Source organism: Drosophila mauritiana, chromosome 3R (genome assembly GCF_004382145.1).
Source record: "Drosophila mauritiana strain mau12 chromosome 3R, ASM438214v1, whole genome shotgun sequence".
Taxonomy (NCBI): Eukaryota; Metazoa; Arthropoda; class Insecta; order Diptera; family Drosophilidae; genus Drosophila; species Drosophila mauritiana.
In genome coordinates this window covers 4,362,457-4,380,471 of record NC_046670.1, presented here as the reverse complement: position 1 = coordinate 4,380,471, position 18,015 = coordinate 4,362,457, and the positions used below count along the sequence as shown (strand labels likewise).

The 18,015-nt window shown below is 45.0% G+C and overlaps 3 protein-coding genes across 12 annotated transcripts in view; 2 read left to right on the top strand and 1 right to left on the bottom strand.

Annotated features, from left to right (window-relative positions):
• The window catches only part of LOC117142380 (protein AF-10-like), a 28,395-nt gene extending 15,462 nt beyond the window's left edge, over positions 1-12,933 (top strand). For 3 of the 10 annotated variants that reach the window (XM_033306311.1, XM_033306312.1, XM_033306313.1), the window contains exons 6-13: positions 6,590-7,088; positions 7,188-7,548; positions 9,163-9,862; positions 9,936-10,113; positions 10,185-10,349; positions 11,315-11,780; positions 11,850-12,366; positions 12,846-12,931. In XM_033306311.1, coding sequence (XP_033162202.1) covers positions 6,590-7,088; positions 7,188-7,548; positions 9,163-9,862; positions 9,936-10,113; positions 10,185-10,349; positions 11,315-11,780; positions 11,850-12,366; positions 12,846-12,887 — 2,928 coding nt within the window. In that variant the 3' untranslated portion in view covers positions 12,888-12,931. Of the gene's footprint in view, positions 1-313; positions 1,668-6,589; positions 7,089-7,187; positions 7,549-9,162; positions 9,863-9,935; positions 10,114-10,184; positions 11,289-11,314; positions 11,781-11,849; positions 12,367-12,845 lie in introns of those variants that run through there. The other 7 variants (XM_033306316.1, XM_033306315.1, XM_033306319.1 and 4 more) reach the window with 6 other exon arrangements.
• LOC117142386 lies at positions 12,907-14,106 on the top strand. Its single transcript, XM_033306328.1, has 2 exons — positions 12,907-13,106; positions 13,171-14,106. Exons 1-2 carry the CDS (start codon positions 12,930-12,932, stop codon positions 13,786-13,788), a joined length of 795 nt encoding a protein of 264 aa, XP_033162219.1. The 5' UTR covers positions 12,907-12,929; the 3' UTR covers positions 13,789-14,106.
• LOC117142387 (enhancer of yellow 2b transcription factor) lies at positions 13,970-14,659 on the bottom strand. Its single transcript, XM_033306329.1, has 3 exons — positions 14,471-14,659; positions 14,270-14,408; positions 13,970-14,211 (listed from the first exon to the last, which is right to left on the bottom strand). The coding sequence occupies exons 1-3, from the start codon at positions 14,545-14,547 to the stop codon at positions 14,128-14,130; spliced, it is 300 nt and encodes a 99-aa protein (XP_033162220.1). The 5' UTR covers positions 14,548-14,659; the 3' UTR covers positions 13,970-14,127.
• Positions 14,660-18,015: the final 3,356 nt, after the last annotated feature.

Sequence of the window (18,015 nt, the reverse complement as noted above, 5' to 3'; positions counted from 1 at the left end):
TTTGAACCTACGAAAGTATGTTTATTTTTATGCTGCCGCCGTGTGTTCTTCTGTTTTTTTACCGTCTGCACACCGGTGCGTGCGTGTGAGTGTGCGTCTGGCCTACGTGCAGACATGCACTCACACTGGCGCAGCAGCAACATCAATACATACAGACGTCTCAATAATCCCCCACGGAAAACCGGCTGCCAGCCAAACCAACAACAACAATGCAGCATGCTCTCTGAGAGCGCTTCTACTCTCTGTGCTCTTTCTCTCCCGCTCGCTCCTGTGTTGTGTAGCTTCTAAGCGCTCGGATGGAAACTGGCCAGTTTATTCGAATTTCGAACTCCGTGCGGCCATGCAGCAACTATAGCTCCGTAGCTTACTCTTTGGCCATGCAGCTCCGCCGACGCTGCAGCCTCCGTGCATGTGAACCAGAAAAACAGTGGATAATTTGTTGATTTTCGGTTAAGCGAGAACGAGCGTGTGTGTGTGTGACACCTCCAATTAAGTTTAGTTCTGTGTGTGTTTTATTTGAAAAAAATTCACGTGGCCGCTTCTGGCTCTCGCATGTTTTTCCAACAAGAAATAACGACAAGTTTCCATTTAAAAGAAATTAAGTTTCGTTGAGGAAAAAAAGTTTAAACGTCGACGGTGATGTGTGTGCGCGCCTGAGAGAGAAGGCAATACGAAACAAGAAGTGACAGAGAGCAAGAGCCAGCCCAGTCGCCGCCACATAAAAAGTTATTCACCCCAACAACAACAAGAAAAGCAATAGCAATAGCAACAACAAAAACGGGAGAGAGAGCGGCGGAGGTGGTTCTCACGTATGCGCTGTGATTTTGTGATTGTGTTTGCGAGTGTTTGCGTGCGTGAGTGTATACAAAATACAGGCAGCATACAAAATAATAATATTGAAAGCGATACAACAACAAAGGCCAGGCCGTCCCGTCGAAAAAGAAACGTCCAAAAAGACTGAAGACGGAAGAACTGGAGAGCCTGTCCAGTTAATTACGGAGCACAAAGTAGAATCGAACAGCAACGGTGAGAGAGAGGGAGGAGGGATAGGGGTCAACCTGGCTCTCTCGCAAAGAAGACGGGGGCGAGGAGCGGCCAAAATGATGATGATGGACACCATGGACACCTCGCAGTCGCAGCCGATGGACGTGGCTCCGGCCGTTGCAGTGGCAGCCACATCGGGCGCAGCTCTGGTGGACTTTACCGCTGCCATGGTGAGCATGGCGGCCACCGCCGAGGCTGAGTCCGCCGAGAGCAACAACAACCACATCGACATGGCCGAGTACAAGGAGCACCGCAAGAACAAAAAGAAGAAACGCGAGAAGCGGGAGCGCGAGGGCAAAGAGCACCGGCATCACAAACACCGCGATCGGGAGCATCGCGAGCATCGACGACATCGGGACCGCGAGCGGGACAAGGAGCGGGATCGGGAGGGACATCACCACCATCCAACGCACCACCACCCCAACAACAGTCAGCACTCGACCTCCGCCTCGTCGTCGCCTTCGTCCGCCTCCACCACGCCCTCGGCGACCATCGAATATGTGGGCGGCTCGGCTTCCGCCTCGCCCTCTTATCTGGGTGGTGGAGCGACGGGGACGGGTGCAGCGGTAGGAGCCACCACCACATATCCGCACAACTTAAAAATACGCTTCCTGCTTTCCGGGGTAAGAATTTGACTTTGCCTCGGTCCGGTCCACAAGACACTTTCCTATATCCCCTCCCCCTGTCATCGAAGAACTCGGCGCCAAGCATATCCGTGCATCCAAGCATCTGTCCCTGCCAATCCCTCGAGTCTATTTTCGGAATTTCATGGAGGCTGTCTGGTCTGTCAACTAGGAAATGGTTGCAAACAGAAGCAGATCTAAAAGAGAAGTTATTTCCATTTTAGCGAGTCTTATCGAATTCTGTGAAAACAATGATGATCCCATATGGTGATAAATATGTATTTTGATTCGTTGCTGTGACAGGTGCTGTTAATTCAAATTATCAATGATCCTTGAATTACAAGTACCAAAAATGTTTTATGCTAGGTTCTAGTAACTGATTTCTTATCTCGTTGAGAATGGCAAGATTCAAAGGTCGTTTTCGAGCACGAAAAATAAGAATCTCTTCCGTTTTTCATTTCGGACAAAAGCATGCTTTTACAATAAGGTACCAATGAACACATTTTCAGGTTAAACATTCAAGCGAATTAATTGGAAAAAATAGTTTGACATCTGTATTCTCAGTTCGCTCAGTCACTTCTTGTTTTTAAGTATTAACCGCAGACATAAGAATTTTTCCAAATGTGATATTCGATCTCAACCCTTTCATTTTTGCTTAGAAACTGATCCGTTTTTTACTTGTCCTTTTTCTTTTCTTTTTCTCATACTCATATCTCCCAACGTGAGTGATCGCCCTTTGTTTCCCATGATGCCGGGATACTGATCCAGCCATTAGGGTCTCTTATTTAAATTCCAACCATTGGCAATGCGTTTTATTTATTTAATGGATCCTTTATTTTAAAGCAACCCCCATTGCCAATGTCTTTGACACTCCATCAATAATTTAAACGCATTTTCACCGTGCAGTGCACAACGTGCAACATGCACCTGCAACTGTGGGACCGAGCCACCTGCCCCGAATGCTGGAAAACAAAAGGAGCGATGAGAGGGAAGACACCTTAAATTACGCCGGGCTCCGCCCCTCGCCCGCATCCACTTTCCCTGCCGTCCTTCCACTCCAATTGGCCTTAAAACGCATATATCAGAGTTGTGACACATGGTGCTCGATTATTGATTAGTGTAAGTGCCATTAAGGGCGGACTCTACTCCTGCTAGTCCTCCTCCATCTCCTGCTTCCTGCTGCCTTATCCAGGACTACGTGACCGACCAGCCGAGGGGATTCCGGGCAGACAGCTGTTCGCCTTATCCTTGCCGTTTCCCCTTTAGAGGGCAAAAACTTATCCCAAAAACAGGACGGCTTCGCTGGCTGCCTGGGCATATCCCTGGGATATCGCATTGTATCCTGGCCGGGGTCGTTTCCTTCTTCTGGCCTTGTGCAATGCAGTCAGCATGGCACATTTGCGCCTAGTTTACGACAGCTGCCAAGCATCTTCCTCGCTCCCTCGTGGCAACATCTTGAGCTCGTTCCTCGGAGCTACCCTTACGTTTTTGTGCCTGTGCGCTGGCTGTTGCTTCCTGGCGGCTGATTGATCCTCGCTTCGATCTTGTTACAGCTGCCGATTCTTAGCTCCCAGGTATGCGGGCCCTTGTCCTGGCCTGGGATCTGTATTCACTCACCTTTCCTTTCTGCTTTCATCTTGTTGTTTTTCGCTTGTCCCAACTTTTGCTCTAATTGTTATTTTAATTGGCAAGCGCGTCATGGTTTTTCGTCCAGCAGTGGATTAAGATGTAAAGAAAACATTTTTATAAGCACTGCTTTCCTGGGATTTATTTTATATTTATATTTACTGCTTTTCCTTTAATATTTATTTTGGTACTTTAAAATTTGCTTAGTAATTCTAAAAAACTATGCCTTGTACCTGTCCTATTTTCTTATCCAAACATCTTACTTTGAGTTTTCTGTGTGGGATCTCCTTTCCTATTTATATGACCATGTAACGATTCACTAATTTTATGATAAAGGTCTTTTCTTGGCGTATGATACTTAGTGTACTAAAGCTTATTATATTCTAGAGCCTTCTAGGCTTCCTAAATAAAAAATGGATGGGTCTTAGTTAATTTAATTTACGACCCCTCTAGTTCATCTGTTAAGTCCTTTGCAATCATCCAGAAGGCACTTACCGAAATCCTATCCATATATTCCCTTTGATCGCCCAATTATCCCCTAGATAAGTAGAAAGTTGTAGTTTCCCCTTTGCTAGACATTCCGTTTGCCACTTAAGGCCTTAATTCAATAAAGGATATACCAGACGTTTTGTTTATTCGTTGAAATCTGAGCAATTCCTCTTGATTCCTCGACGACTGCGTTTCCTCAGGCAGTTACAAAAAAAATAACGCTTTATTCAATTTGAATAATTCTATCGTTTATTTGGCGACTTGCTTGTTGTTTGCTTGGATATTTTCGTCGCTTATGCGAATTCTTTCCGCAAAGGGGACAAGGACAACCCTTTATACGACCATTAACCCACAGCATTGTTTGCCAGAAAGAGAGGGTAAATCGCGAAGGGGTAGGAGTGAGCAAGCAGTCATTCGAGCGCAGACACGCTAATATAATATTTATAGTTGGTGTTTTGCTTCCGGCTGCCTGAACTTAGCCGGGCTCCTTTTATTGAATTGAATTTGTCGCACAATGGAAATAAAATTGAAATGTGTCCAGGAAGCGATTTCCAAATGCAAAGCACGCTCAAGTTGTCGAAAAAAATATGTTTGTATAGCATAGGGGTTGCTTTGCTATCCTGATTCCGCTCCGACTTCAGGCCATTAGCTGCAGCAACAGGATAATCACGATTGCGGCAGCTGGCTAGCAGGAGAACCACAAAAAAAGCGGAGGGTTAGAAAACAATTCGAAAAGCTTGGGATGAGTACAAAACTTGACCATGAAAAAGGATTAACTCGATTTTCAATTACAAAACATGTCGCAAAACTTTGGCTTACAGTAGAACTTCGCAAAATTTTAAAATGTATTGAAATACTGTGTGCCCATGAGAAGTATATTATTTTCACTTTTATGTTTGACGAAATACAACACTTTTCATAAACACATCTGATTGTAACTCGATGTTTCAATGTAGCAGATGGCAGTTTGAGTGGTTCCCGGTAATGGCCGGTTCTTCCTTTTTCTTGACCTGAATCTAATGAGGCATGAAGGTGTTTTTGTCGGTTTTGGAAATTTGAAACCGCAGTTTTTCAGAGCAACAGGCATGCGCTACCACCTCGTTGTTGAGAGATCCCAATTGAAACGGGATTTCCTATTGGGAAAACCACCCATCAGGTGGCAACGCCGTTCGTTCATAGGCTTTTCTTTTTTGTCTCTTTTTTGTCTACGTGACGAAACTTCATTGCATTTGGATGTGTGTGTGTTATGTTGCACCCCAACCCCGATATTAAACAGCAACAACAATAGAGAGGAAGTCTGATGGCACAACGAGAGCGAGAGAGACGGAGAAGTAGCTAGTGAGAGAGAAAGAGAGTGAGTAAAGTGTGAGAGGGGGTGGGCGAAATCAAAATGAGCGGAGTTGGAGTTACTCTCTCGGTAGGCCTTGCTCTTTATTGTTTTTTGTGCATTCGCTGCATGTAACATTTGTTGCCCCACACAAACCGACTTATAAATATACATATAGTATATAATTGAGCTGCATATGGCAGCATATGTCGAGCCAAAACCACAAAAGTACAAACGTTACAACAGCAAAAACAACGTGAAAAACTCGCCCAGCATTGCAGCAACATTTGTTGCAGCTGCAGCCTGGGTGTCTTGCATTCTTTTTAAAACTCTGACTCACTTACTTGTTCCGTTCGTTTTGTTTTTTTTTTTATATATATATTTCTTCTTTTTTTGTGTGTGCAGCAACATCAGCGATAAGAGCTTGTGAGTTGCATTAATGTGGCAGCCTTTTTTTTTATCTATATGGAACACATATGTAGGTTGTGAATGCAGCCTTCTCTTTCTGTCATCCACCCGCATGCATTTGCTGCAGCAACAACAATGGCTTGCTGTGATTGCTGGTTCAGCTGAACAGTTTAACAGCCTGTTATGGGCCTGTTAATCAAGCTGTGTTCTCTGGTGCTTTCCAGTTCCAGTGTCTTCTGCGATTGTTATTCTTCTGGCTCATTGGTGATGGTGTTGTAAACATGTGTTTACAAGGCTCACCACCAACCGGATGTTGCTAATGACCGCAAAGCTGAAAAGCAAATCGGCCGAGGAACAAACACCATTATTTACACCGATATGGATTCCCCCTTGGGAAACTTTTGATAAAGTTTTGACGAATGATTTTTGAAACACTCTGTGAGGGTATCATTTAAATGATTGAAATACAGATATTTTTGTTTGGAAAGACATTTTTAGTAAAGTGAGTGGTAATTTCTTTCTTCTTTCTTTCTTCTTATAAACTTTTTCTGTGTTCATAACCAAATGTCTGGCAGCTAGATACGTCTTAAGGTGGTCAGTTTTTGAAATGAATTAGCATGAATGCAAATCAAATATAAATATTAAAACATCTTTTTAAAGTATGTGATACCAAATAATAATGTCGCTACTTAAGAGGTTCTATCATTATATTTTACATTTCTCATTAACGTTATCGCAAATCCCATGCAGGAAATACCATCTATAACGTTTATATTTGCGTCATAAGTACTTGTCGTGAGCAAGCTTTAAAGTTTCAAATATGTGTTTGTGATCAGAGAACGCAAGTTTCTGATGCAAAACCATAACAACCCTCAACTGTTTTATAAAGTCCCCCTTTCGTTGTGTATTACGAAACACAACTAGGGCTAACAAGTTCTTAGTTGTCAGATTCGCGGACCTTATCGTATAGTTAGTAGTATGGGTTTTTATCAGTTAGTTTTGTTTGCTTCTGAATCAGAATTCAAGCATTCACATACTAATTTACCACTTCCTGCCTTCTTTTCGCCTGCAGCAACGTACCGAACTCAGCCCACCGACCCACCAAACATCCGCAACCGCCGAAGTAAATGCACCGTTGGCCAGCTCGACGAGTGCATCCATTGCGGTAACTGCGAGTGCGACGGCGGCATCAGCCCCTCCAGCAACGGGCACCACTACCTCAGGCAGCAGCATTAGCGGCAATGCCGGCTCAACCTCCAGCGGTAACAGTTCCGGAGTATCGGCGACTGGAGGAGCACAATCCGCCGTGGGGTCTGGCGGCTATCCAAAGACAGAATCGAGCAAGTCGAGTGGCACCGCAAGCGCAGGCAGTGGCAGTGGCAGCAGCAGCAACACGAGTAGCACCAAGCACGGCAGCAACATCAAGGACATTAGCAGCAGTAGCAATCAGCAGGCATCCACTGCGAGCAGCAGTAGTGCACCCAGCCTTTATGTCTCCGTGCCACTGTCCACGGCCAACGTACCTGGAATCAATCTGCCCACCAGCAGCACTAGCAGTAGTACCACCAGCGGTAAGTTTGAAAGTGCATACACTAGGAGTTACCCCGTAATGTGTATAAATAAGTAATAGTTTAAAATTGTAATGCTTGTGTACACATTTATGTTTGCAGAATCTCATTCGGCATCATCGCGCAGCAGTGGGGCACAATCTCAGCATCAGCAGCAGCTAAGCAATGCTTTGGTTGGTCCGCCAATGGGAGGATCCGCTGGGGCTTTTCATGGCGGAACAATCAGCGGTGGGTCCTCGTCGGTCATCCAGCATCAGAGCGGCAAATCATCGCCGGCTCTGGGCACGCTAGTCAGTGGCAACAGCGGTGGCAGCATAATCTCCGCCAGTGGCATTCCACTACCGAGTGGTAACCTCACTGCCACGACCACGGAGAGCGGCAACTTGAAGATCAGCTATGAGAAGCAGACGACACGAGTGCAACAATTGCAGGAGCAGGAGGCGCCACCGGCCAGACGCAGCAGGTATGTGTGCTCGACTATAAGTCAGTCCCATTAGTGGCACTATCCATTGGTATTTGTTGCTTTTTGCTAGTGCTTGCTAGTTTTTTTAGTTTATATTCGATGTTAGATATATCTATTCACAACCTTACGTTATGATTTTGTTGTTGTGTTGCTGTGAGTGTCCTTATTTTCACTCAGTGATATTTGGTTACGTTCTGTTCCTATAATATCGAAAATAATATGAAGGTGCTATTATTATATGCAAATTAAACAAAATGATTCGATATGGAAATATGCCAGATTCGAGTTCTTATCTTTTTTAACAACGTGAATGAAAGTACTGGAAACTTTCAAACTTCTTATTTGTTTCCCCTTCCATTTTCCACAAAAGATTCAGAATTCTTCAGTTGCACCTAATTTTCCGAAGCATTATTTTTCATTTCAATTCAATATTTCGTTCACTTGTGCTTATGTCCACGCAAAGTTGAAGAACGTAAATCCAGAATGCGCGATCTATAAAAATCACTTTGTCTCTCTCTCTCTCTCGTTTGCTTAATGTCTTCCTACACAATACACGATTTAATCACCCAACCAACCCACCATCACACGTAGATCGCGGTCCGGTGAGAGTGGCAGTAGTCACCACCATGCCCATGCCCATCACCACCACCATCACCCCACCCATCACAATAGCCATCACCAACAAAATCCACAGCAGCAGCAACAGTTACACCAACAGCAGCAGCAAAACGCGTCATCGCAGCTGCACTCCTCCACCAACTCGTCCTCATCCACTTCCACTTCCACTACCTCGTCCTCGTTGTCCGGCGGAACTGCCCCAGCCACATCGTCCAATTCCAAGGGTCCCTCGAGATCGGGCAAAAAGCGTGGGGCTGCAATGAATAAGAGCGAGGGTGCGTCGGTGGCAACAACGGCAACACCAGCAACTGTTGCTGCCACACCAGCCGAAAAGCAGAGTCGCCACAGTTCGCCTCTCTACAGTGCAACGCCAACCCCGCCACCAACATCTGCGTTACCACCAGTTGTATCCTCGCCGGTGGTGATGCTGCAATCTCTGTCCTCGTCCTCAGTAGATTCCCCGCCAGCAACAGCAGCGGCTGGGGCGAATTCGAATAGCCGCAACACGCGCAATAACAGTAGCAATGGCAATCACAATGGCGAGCAGACATCCTCGTCCAGCTCGTCCTCTTCGTCCTCGTCTTCGGGTGGGGGCGGCACCAGTGGTGCGGCTAATGTGGTTAATCTGCTAGACTCTCCGGTTAATATGTCTGCTTCAGGAAACTATCGCAGCAGCAGCAACTCCACCGGACATGCCTTGCCGGCGACCAGCAACGCCAGTCAAGCCAAGCCTCTGAACAAGAAAATGTTGCGTGCGCAGCAGACGCAGCTGTATCAGCAACAACAGCAGCAGCAGCAGCAATATGCACCCCCCGCTAGATCCATTTCCCCTACAAATCTTAGCTCAGCCTCAGCTTCCTCCAACTCAGCTAGCTTAACGCACTTGCAACAACAGCAACAGTCACATCAGCAACATGAAGATCTAGAGATTTTGCAATTCACTAATACTAATACCACTGCCTCTTCCAATACGCCCACGTCGAAACCCAACAACAGAACGCTTGATCTGAGCACGGCCAGCACTTCATCGTCATCAGCATCTGCAGTGCCCGCGACAACATCTCCCTTGGTCGTACTGAGCAACCAATTGCCACTTAACTCGGTGGCAGCTAGTAGTTCCACCGGTGGTCTCAAGTTTACCTACGAGAGTCAAACGACCCAGATGGACGTGCCCATGATGCCTGTGAGCGCCATAAAGGATTCCCCGCCCAGTTCGCCCGGCTCAGAGATAGGATCGGCCATGCACTCCGCAACTACTGCACCCGGTTCCCTGACTGGAGCTCCGACAGCGGCGGCGGCTCAACCTGGAAATGTGCGGAAGCGTGGACGCAAGGCCAAAGATGCGACGATAGCTGCAGCAGCGGCGGCAGCTGCAGCAGCAGCTGCCCTCAGCAATTCTCAACAGGATCTCAAGGATGTGCGCATACTGCAGAATGGGGCGAGCAATGTCTCCGGCAATCCAGCTGGCAGCACACCCACGCCTCCTGCTACTCCCGCATCGTCCAATGCTGTCAGCTCAGCCAGTTCGATCATAACACACACGGCTGCGCATATGCTGGGCAATCAGATCAACCCAAACAGCAGCGTGGCCCAGAAGCTGTCCGAGCAGCTACACATGGAGGTCCAGGATCACTCGATCTACACTCCCGATTCAATGAACTCGCAATACGCCGGAGTTCCGTTCCCCGGCAAGCAGGTAAGGAACTTTAAATATATAAATATATTATTACATGGAACAAACATTAACAATTATGTTTTCCTCCTTCCAGCGCAACTCCACTGCCGTTCCTAGCAACCCCACACCAGCTCAAAATCCGCTGCAATCGATGTTCAGCGGTGGCGGCATGAACGGCAACATGCCTATTCCGCAAAGTCTGGAGCAGCTGCTGGAGCGCCAGTGGGAGCAGGGCTCGCAGTTTCTCATGGAGCAAGCGCAGCACTTTGACAGTGAGTATGAGTCGCATATCGGGAGCTAAATGCTAGTTCTATGAAATTAACACTTAATGTCTCAATCGCAGTTGCCTCGCTGCTTAATTGCTTGCACCAGCTGCAGAGCGAAAACCTCCGGCTGGAGGAGCATGTGACCAGCCTCATAGCGCGACGTGATCACCTGCTGGCGGTCAATGCGCGCCTGCAGATCCCGCTGAGTACCATCGCAAGCAACACCAAGGCCGAGGCGCATGGTAAGTAAGAGAGGGCGCCGGTTCTCTCTTGTACTTGGTGTCGGCACTTGCTCGCTCCAACCATGTGGCACTGGAGGAGCCCACATCCCACTTACACAGCCACTGCTCACAGACCAAATTTTGCGTTTAGTTATCTGTACATCCATTTTTTGTTTGGTATTCGTTGTACATACAAATTGAATTCGAGTTCACTTCGCGTTGTAGTCTTAAGTAACTTATATTAAGTTAACAACTAATCTGGTTACCAATGGTCATCCGTATAAACAAATAATGTACATATATACACAGCCACGTGCTGTAAATCAAATTACAGATTGTTGCACAAAAGCAGTGATTGAGAAATTAGCTATTGCATTTATCGACTACATTGACAACTCGTCATCTTTTTAAAACGGAATGCTTCTCTACCCTTATCATCGAACCATACCACGGCTAGATAACTTTACCCTTATTTATACTTTTAAGTTAGTTATATGTATTTACGGAAAATACAGATCTAATTATACTTACTCTTGTAACGAGATATGATTTCCTTGGCCAAGTTAATAGTTAAGTTCTTTGGATATTTAAAGCAAAAACTTTTCGATTTTATTTATTTACAAAATGAATAAAATGTTTAATATATTAAACACAAAACCAACACAAATTCTAAATTTATTTACTTAAGTTTTCGTTATCGGTGCCTAGAGTTTTCAGAGTTTGCTTAGCCAAGTATTAACACGCTGGGTTGGTGGTTAACTCCAGGGCAAGAGCTGTTACTTTTAGTTACACTTAAGTTCGTTGTGTTGCTGTCTGTTGCATGCAGTGAGGAAAGCCCCACACCCGCACACTAAGTTCAACACTCCTCTACCTACCATACCGCACTCACAAATTACAAACTAATACAATACCGCACAAACATACAAATTTCGTGGAGATGGAACAGCAACAACGGGGTACTCACAATCTAACCAAAATGCTTACAGCCGCCATATCAACAACGGCAGCTCCAACAACCACAACAACAACCTCAACAACAACAGCAACATCAACTTGTACAACTTCTGTCATTTCCACAATAGCTTCCAGCGGCAACAGCAGCACCAGCAACATCGGACTCGGCAGCAACATGAGCGCCCTTAATGCGGCCACAACAATCGCAGCAGCCGTCTCACTGGCAACAACGGCCATCAATACCACCATCCCCACCATGGCCAATAGCCGGCCAACAGTGGCTGCTGCGAGTTCCAGTGGAGTGCTCGACTATCGCGGACCAGGTGCCACCAGCAACAGCAGCAATAGCAATAGCAACAGCAGCAACAACACAATGAGCAATAGTGTGAGCAACAGCAGTAGTAATCCTACAAGCTCTTCGAGTGCCAGCGGACCGCCTGCATCATCCATGTCGATCTCCGGCATGAGCATGTCCAATGCAACCAATTTGGGAATGAGGTGAGATGATTTGCCTTACTGAACTTTAAAGCAGCGGTTTTTACATCTTGGGTTATACCATTCTTACAGACACGTTTCTGCGGCCCATGGGTCCAACAATGCTGGGAACAGCAACAGCAGCGTTTGGAGCTTAAATGCCAGTAGCGCCGTCAACAGCAACAGTTTGCACAACCAGCATTCATCGCAGCAGCAGCAGCATCAGGCGCAACACCAGTCGCATCCGTTGCAGCAGCAGCAGCAACAAGTTCAACATCATCTGCATCAGTCGCACCACACCAGCGCTGCTGTGGCAGCCGCCCATATGCTTGGCGTGGGAATGAGCCTGGGCGCTGGAGGTGGTGCTGCCGGTGGAATTGGACGAGGTGGGTCAGCGACAGCCATGGCTGCAACAGCAGCAACAACCACAACTACTTTTACGACCACAGCGGGCACGGGCATGGGTCAGCAGCACCACCACCCACACCCACACCAACATCCTAGCATTCAGATTCAAGTGGGTGGCGGCGGCGTTGGCGTTGACGGTTTAAGTAGCACCTCCTCCTCCTATGCGGTGCACCACGCGGCTCTCTACAGCACGCATCATCAGGTAGTAGAGTGCGTGCGAGCGAGTTCCTGTGTGTGTGTCAGTGTGATTGTGGGCGCATGTCCTTGCCACATGAGAATCCATAATCATAAGCCAGTGCCTGTTATTCGTGCATTCACACCTTTTAATTTTGCGTCAGCTCCATGATCATCTACGCATTACTCACCACCCAGTCAGTCAGTCAGTCAATCAGTCAGCCAGTCATTCATTCGGTCAGTCAATCAATCGGAAAAGCGCAATAAATTTCAAATCACACACGCCACTGTTTCGAATTCATCCGCTTCTATGCCCATAATAGTTCATTGTTAATATACCATTGCTGTTGGCAGCTAACCCGAAATTGTTTGTTGTTTTTGTGTGCCAGGCTGAAAGAGAAGATCAAGATGTGTATCCTTCAAAACCAAATTGTTCAAAAATAATCCAAAAACTAGTGTAAAATCCATAGTGAAAGCCTTACTCATCCGTGGACTTTTTACTTTCAGTCCCAACTAAGGCGCGACGATAACCTCGCCAAAACTAGCTGAAAGTCGCACAGTGAGCAAGTCCTTCAGCAGCCGCAGCAACAGATGAAGTTAAAGAGAAAGCAGTCCCTGGCCAAGCGAGGAGCCCGTCATAGCAGTACCAGTACCAGCAGCAGTAGCAGCAATCACGGCAGCAAGAAACTTACCCAGCCCAGCAAATACAGCAAGCTGAGTGCGGCGGAGTCTAGCTTTCAGCAGCTGATCGACAAAAATGAAGATGATGTAGGTGCCAGAAATTTGGCTCGCACTGTTTGTTCACCATATTAAGGCAGTTCTGTCATTACAGCTCAGCAGCAATAGCAGCTCTTCGACCTTTTCATCCTCCTCCCAGCAGCAGTCGTCGGTGGACTACGAGGCGGAGGACGAGAACGAGGACAAGCAGCGCAGGCCGTTGCATAAAAACGACAACGACAGCTTGCTGCACGTTCAAAATTTCCTCAAGTGCTTCGGACCGAATGCTTATGCATCGACCAAACCACCCACTCCAGCAATCGCATCAAAGCCTCTAGCCATCGTTAAGTCCATTGCCGGAGGCCAGCTGCGTGCCTGGCGCCAGAATTATAGCTCTCCAATTAATGGAGTTCAAGCAGCCACCTCAATAGCAACATCACAGGCGGCCCAGTCGACGACAGCCGTAGCGGAAAACCCAAGCACAAGCACTGCCATGTTTCAAGCCCAGTCCACTGCGAACCATAAGCCAACCACCAAGTTTCAAATAAACACAAAGTTTTTGCGCAAACCACGCAACAAACTACTGAAAATGCTGCCGACAGCGGCAGCTCCAGCTCCAGCGGCGACTGACTTCAAGCAACAGGAGGAGGAACTGCAGCAGCCGCAGATGTTCAACGATGATTCCAACGCCAAATTCAAAGACTTTTCAATTGACTCGTTATTGAATAAGTAAACGTAAACCATTAACGGAGTAACTAACACTTACGATTTAGCCTTATTATTTGTAGCATAATAGAAGAAATATTACATACAAGCAGAGCCCGACCGCGTTCCTAGTTTCCCCCAACAAAACCACCACAAATTTTGTTTAGCCAATCGAGTAGCCACACCGTGAACATAGCGACAACATATTCTAACTAATTGTAGTTGTTTATTGTTTATTTATTATATGCGTATTGTATAACCAATGCCGCAATTCATAGCTAGCATAAGTATGTAAATATCTACTTAAATTCGATAATAAACCACAAACACGTGCTAGAATTTAGAACACGTGGTTTTAAGATTGGGGTTAGGGATGGAACGGATTATCAAGGACGGCGTACACGCGCATCATGATCTCATTTTTGATGACTTCAGGCACCAAAGCGCGAGCCTGTTAAGATTTCAATTGATTTAGAGTGCGCCAAAAAAAATAGTGGACATGAACCTACTTGGGGGACTATTTCGGCAGTCAGTTGGTCGCAGTCTATGTTGTCCACTCCGCGCTCCTTGATGATGTTGCGTATCATTTCCTTAATGTCCTTGTGCCATCCGCACTCCACAAGACGCGTTTGCAGCAGTTCCTTCAGGCTGTTGAGTTAACGAGAACGTGCAGGAGTAATGGCAATCGAATCCTAGTGAGCAATACTTACGCTTTCTTATCTTGTCTGCGTAAAGTTGGCATATTCTCAGAATGGCATAAGATTCCTTTTTGCTTGCCTTGTGTCATGGTTCGAGTTTTAATTCGATTATCTCCTGTATTTTAAAAAGTACTTAAGCCCGAGGTGTTCAAATTCGTTTAGAAATCACACGCAGTGCTTTGACGATGAACTAATTCCAGGAAACTTTAAAGTTTTGGAACTAGTTCCAGCAGCGTGCGTGATTTTTCTCACGATAGCTCGTGATCACGATAGTTCGTGACAAGACTAAGAATTATTTTAACAACATTTAACTAATCAGTGAATTTGTATAAAATGTATTAAGCGTAAAGTATTAGTTAATTTAATTATATACACAACATCCATTCTTCTTAGCATGAAAGGTAAACTAGAGTAAAAGTAAAATATAATATACCAATATATATACTAACTTTTATTTCCTAATGCTAGCAAAATTAAACATTTCTTATTTGAAGACAAATATTTAGGCTACAAATTATTATTACATTTTTTTTAATAATGCGAAATTTACCCAGTAACCTGTGTCCCGTGACAGAATTTCCAAATATCTCCCAGTGACTAAGAACTATTCGTGAATACTGTAATCACATACTGAATACTGTAATCGCAGTATGCGAAAAAAATGTACAGGGGAAACTTCGATGTTTTTCAGTTTTTTTACAACATTGAGAGTTTTCGAAAGCAATCGTTGTTTCCTCCGCACTAACACAGACACTTTAATACAGCGAGAGAAACAAATAAATTGTTTAATTTTATAAGGAAGATCGATAAAGCTAGGAGAAAACGTACTACTGCTACTTTTCATCAACAAGAACCAAAACATATGATCTCTTACTTTGAATATTGTTTGATCAAGGAAATAAAACGTTTTTCTGTTTTTGTTTAAACAAATTTATTTTAATTTGTTTGCAGTCCTCCTGCATTTTTCTTAAGGGCTATTGTAATATTTTTTACATATACTGCGAGGGTATATAAACTTCGGTTCACGCTAAGCTAAAGTTCCACCCTGCTTTTTTTTTTAAACAATGATAGCAAACAATCGAAAACATCGAACCAACCATCGATGCTTTTTCAGTTACAAATTTCTACAAATATTGGCATATGTGTGTATGCATTCAACATGTTGTTGGATCAGGTAGTAAGTCATCGACGTCTACCTGGTCCCCATAAACTGCGCCGATTTTTAAGAAAAACTGTACCAAGTTTTTAAATCCAGTTCCGGTTACTGCAGAAAACGACTGACGATCTTGCACGACCCATTGGGTGCATTTTTCAATGGCTTCTTCCTTGTCGATTTCAGAAACAATTTTTAACTCCGTTGGTCGTCTCAATTGTAAGCAACATTTATGCCGGGATAAATTGGAAGTGTGGTTATGTATAAACTTGAGCACTTTCCGGCATTTACTGCAAAACAGCCATCCGTCCAGAACAGTTTCATCCTCCTTAAAAATGTCACATAAAATGCTCCACATGACACTTTTTCCCTTACGTTGATTGGCAACGGTGTAAGTTCCATTCATAATTTTTTTTTTAATGCAATCTGCCGTTGCTGTCATAGTTCCTCCACTATCACTATCCACAGCTTCTTTCATCTCGGTCGAGACTATAGTCCCCTTTTCCTCTGCTTCCGAATGGGCCTTCTGACTTAATGTTGTTGGATCAGGTAGTAAGTCATCGACGTCTACGTGTTCCCCGTAGACTGCGCCGATTTTTAAGAAAAACTGTACCAAGTTCTTAAATCCAGCTCCGGTTACTGCTGTAAACGACTGACAATCTTGCACAACCCATTGGGTGCATACTTCCATGGCCTCTTCCTTGTCGCTTTCAGAAACAATTTTTAACTCCATGGGGCGTCTTAATGTCAGGCAACATTTATGTCGGGATAAATTGGAAATGTGATTTGGTACAAATTTGAGCACTTTGCGGCATTTACTGCAGTACAGCCATCCGTCCAGAACAGTTCCATCTTCCTTTAAAATGTCACATAAAATGCTCCAAATAACACTCTTTCCCTTACGTTGAATGGCAACCGAGTAAGTTCCATTCAATATTTTAGTTTTTATACTATCTGCCTTCTCTTCCATAATTGCGACCTGTTTCCTTCGCTTCGAATTCAGACTGTTTTTGCCACTCAAACCTTTTTACGCATTTGCCTTTTTCTCACTCTTTGCCTTCTCTTTCTGAGTGGCGGTGTGTTCGGCACCCGCGACGAAGAGTTCGGTAATGATTCGGGTGCGCGCGTACCCGAGTGCTTGAAAAAAACACCCGAAGATTTTGAGTGTGTATTTGTGAGTACCCGTGAGGTAGTGGCACCATATACTCAAATTCGTTGAGTGGCAAAAAATGCCACTCTTGCAGGTTCTCTGGTTCATATTTGTTCTGTAATCATATTTATTCTGACTTTGCAAAGCAAGGCAGTTTTCTATTTCCGAACTTTACTTTATTGATCAAACATTTCGGCTTAAGACATTCATCCGTATTCATCATAGCTCGATTGTGGGGGCTTGCTAGCCATAACACCGCCCACGCACCGCATTATCCGCCCACTTCTGTCTGAGCAGATCTCAGTGAGCCGGTTCCGAAGTGTCGTCATTGAAAAAATGCGTTGGCTTTTGACACCATCCATGTACAAATACAGTCATATCGCCATATCAAATCTGTGTTGGCAGCTGGCAATGATTTCATGGAGCCAACTGTTTGCAATTATCGCCGAAAAAGCGTGATTTAAGGCTGAAACTGTTTCAAACTAGGCTTAGATGTGTGGTATTAGGTAAACTATACTTAAACGGCAAAGATAGCCCCATTTCTTTGCACATTTGTACCAAATGACATCAGACATAACCTCAATAAAGGCGCCGGTCTCTGCCGGTCTCTGCTATTCTATACATGTACATATGTATGTATGTATGTATGTACATTCTTACATGCTATGTGTGCGTTTGTGCATTTCTCGTCAACAGTGTACACATTTTCCAAGCACATCTGCCTCCCGTGCTGCATTTCCTGCCCGTTTCCCTGGTTATTTCTGGAAATTCGATAGCAGCTGCCTCCTCGGTCTGTTTCTTGAAAATGCCGCATTGGGCGCAAACGGAGAAGGCGGCTTACATATGTGTGTGTGTACATGCATGCAAATACAACACAACAACCAACCGGTTTACCTAGGCTTCAATTTCGCTTTGGCAAATCAACCCCCATTAAAGGCCTGCACAAAGTACATACATACATAATATGTATGTACAAACGCGGTCACTTGAATATGTACATATATATTTAACTGTAGCCTCTCAGTGGAATTCGGAAGTTCGCATGGTTTTGCCTAATTATTTCAGACTTATGGGGCTTACATACATCAATAATTAATTACTTTATACAACAAAAATTACTGAATAGAATCGTTCCTGTAAACAGGACTGACACATTTGTTTGCGTTGGTTGCTATTATTTCGACCTCCACCATAGTCACATAAATATGTACATTCATATGTATGTACGTACACTCGCATGCTTGACAGCAGTTA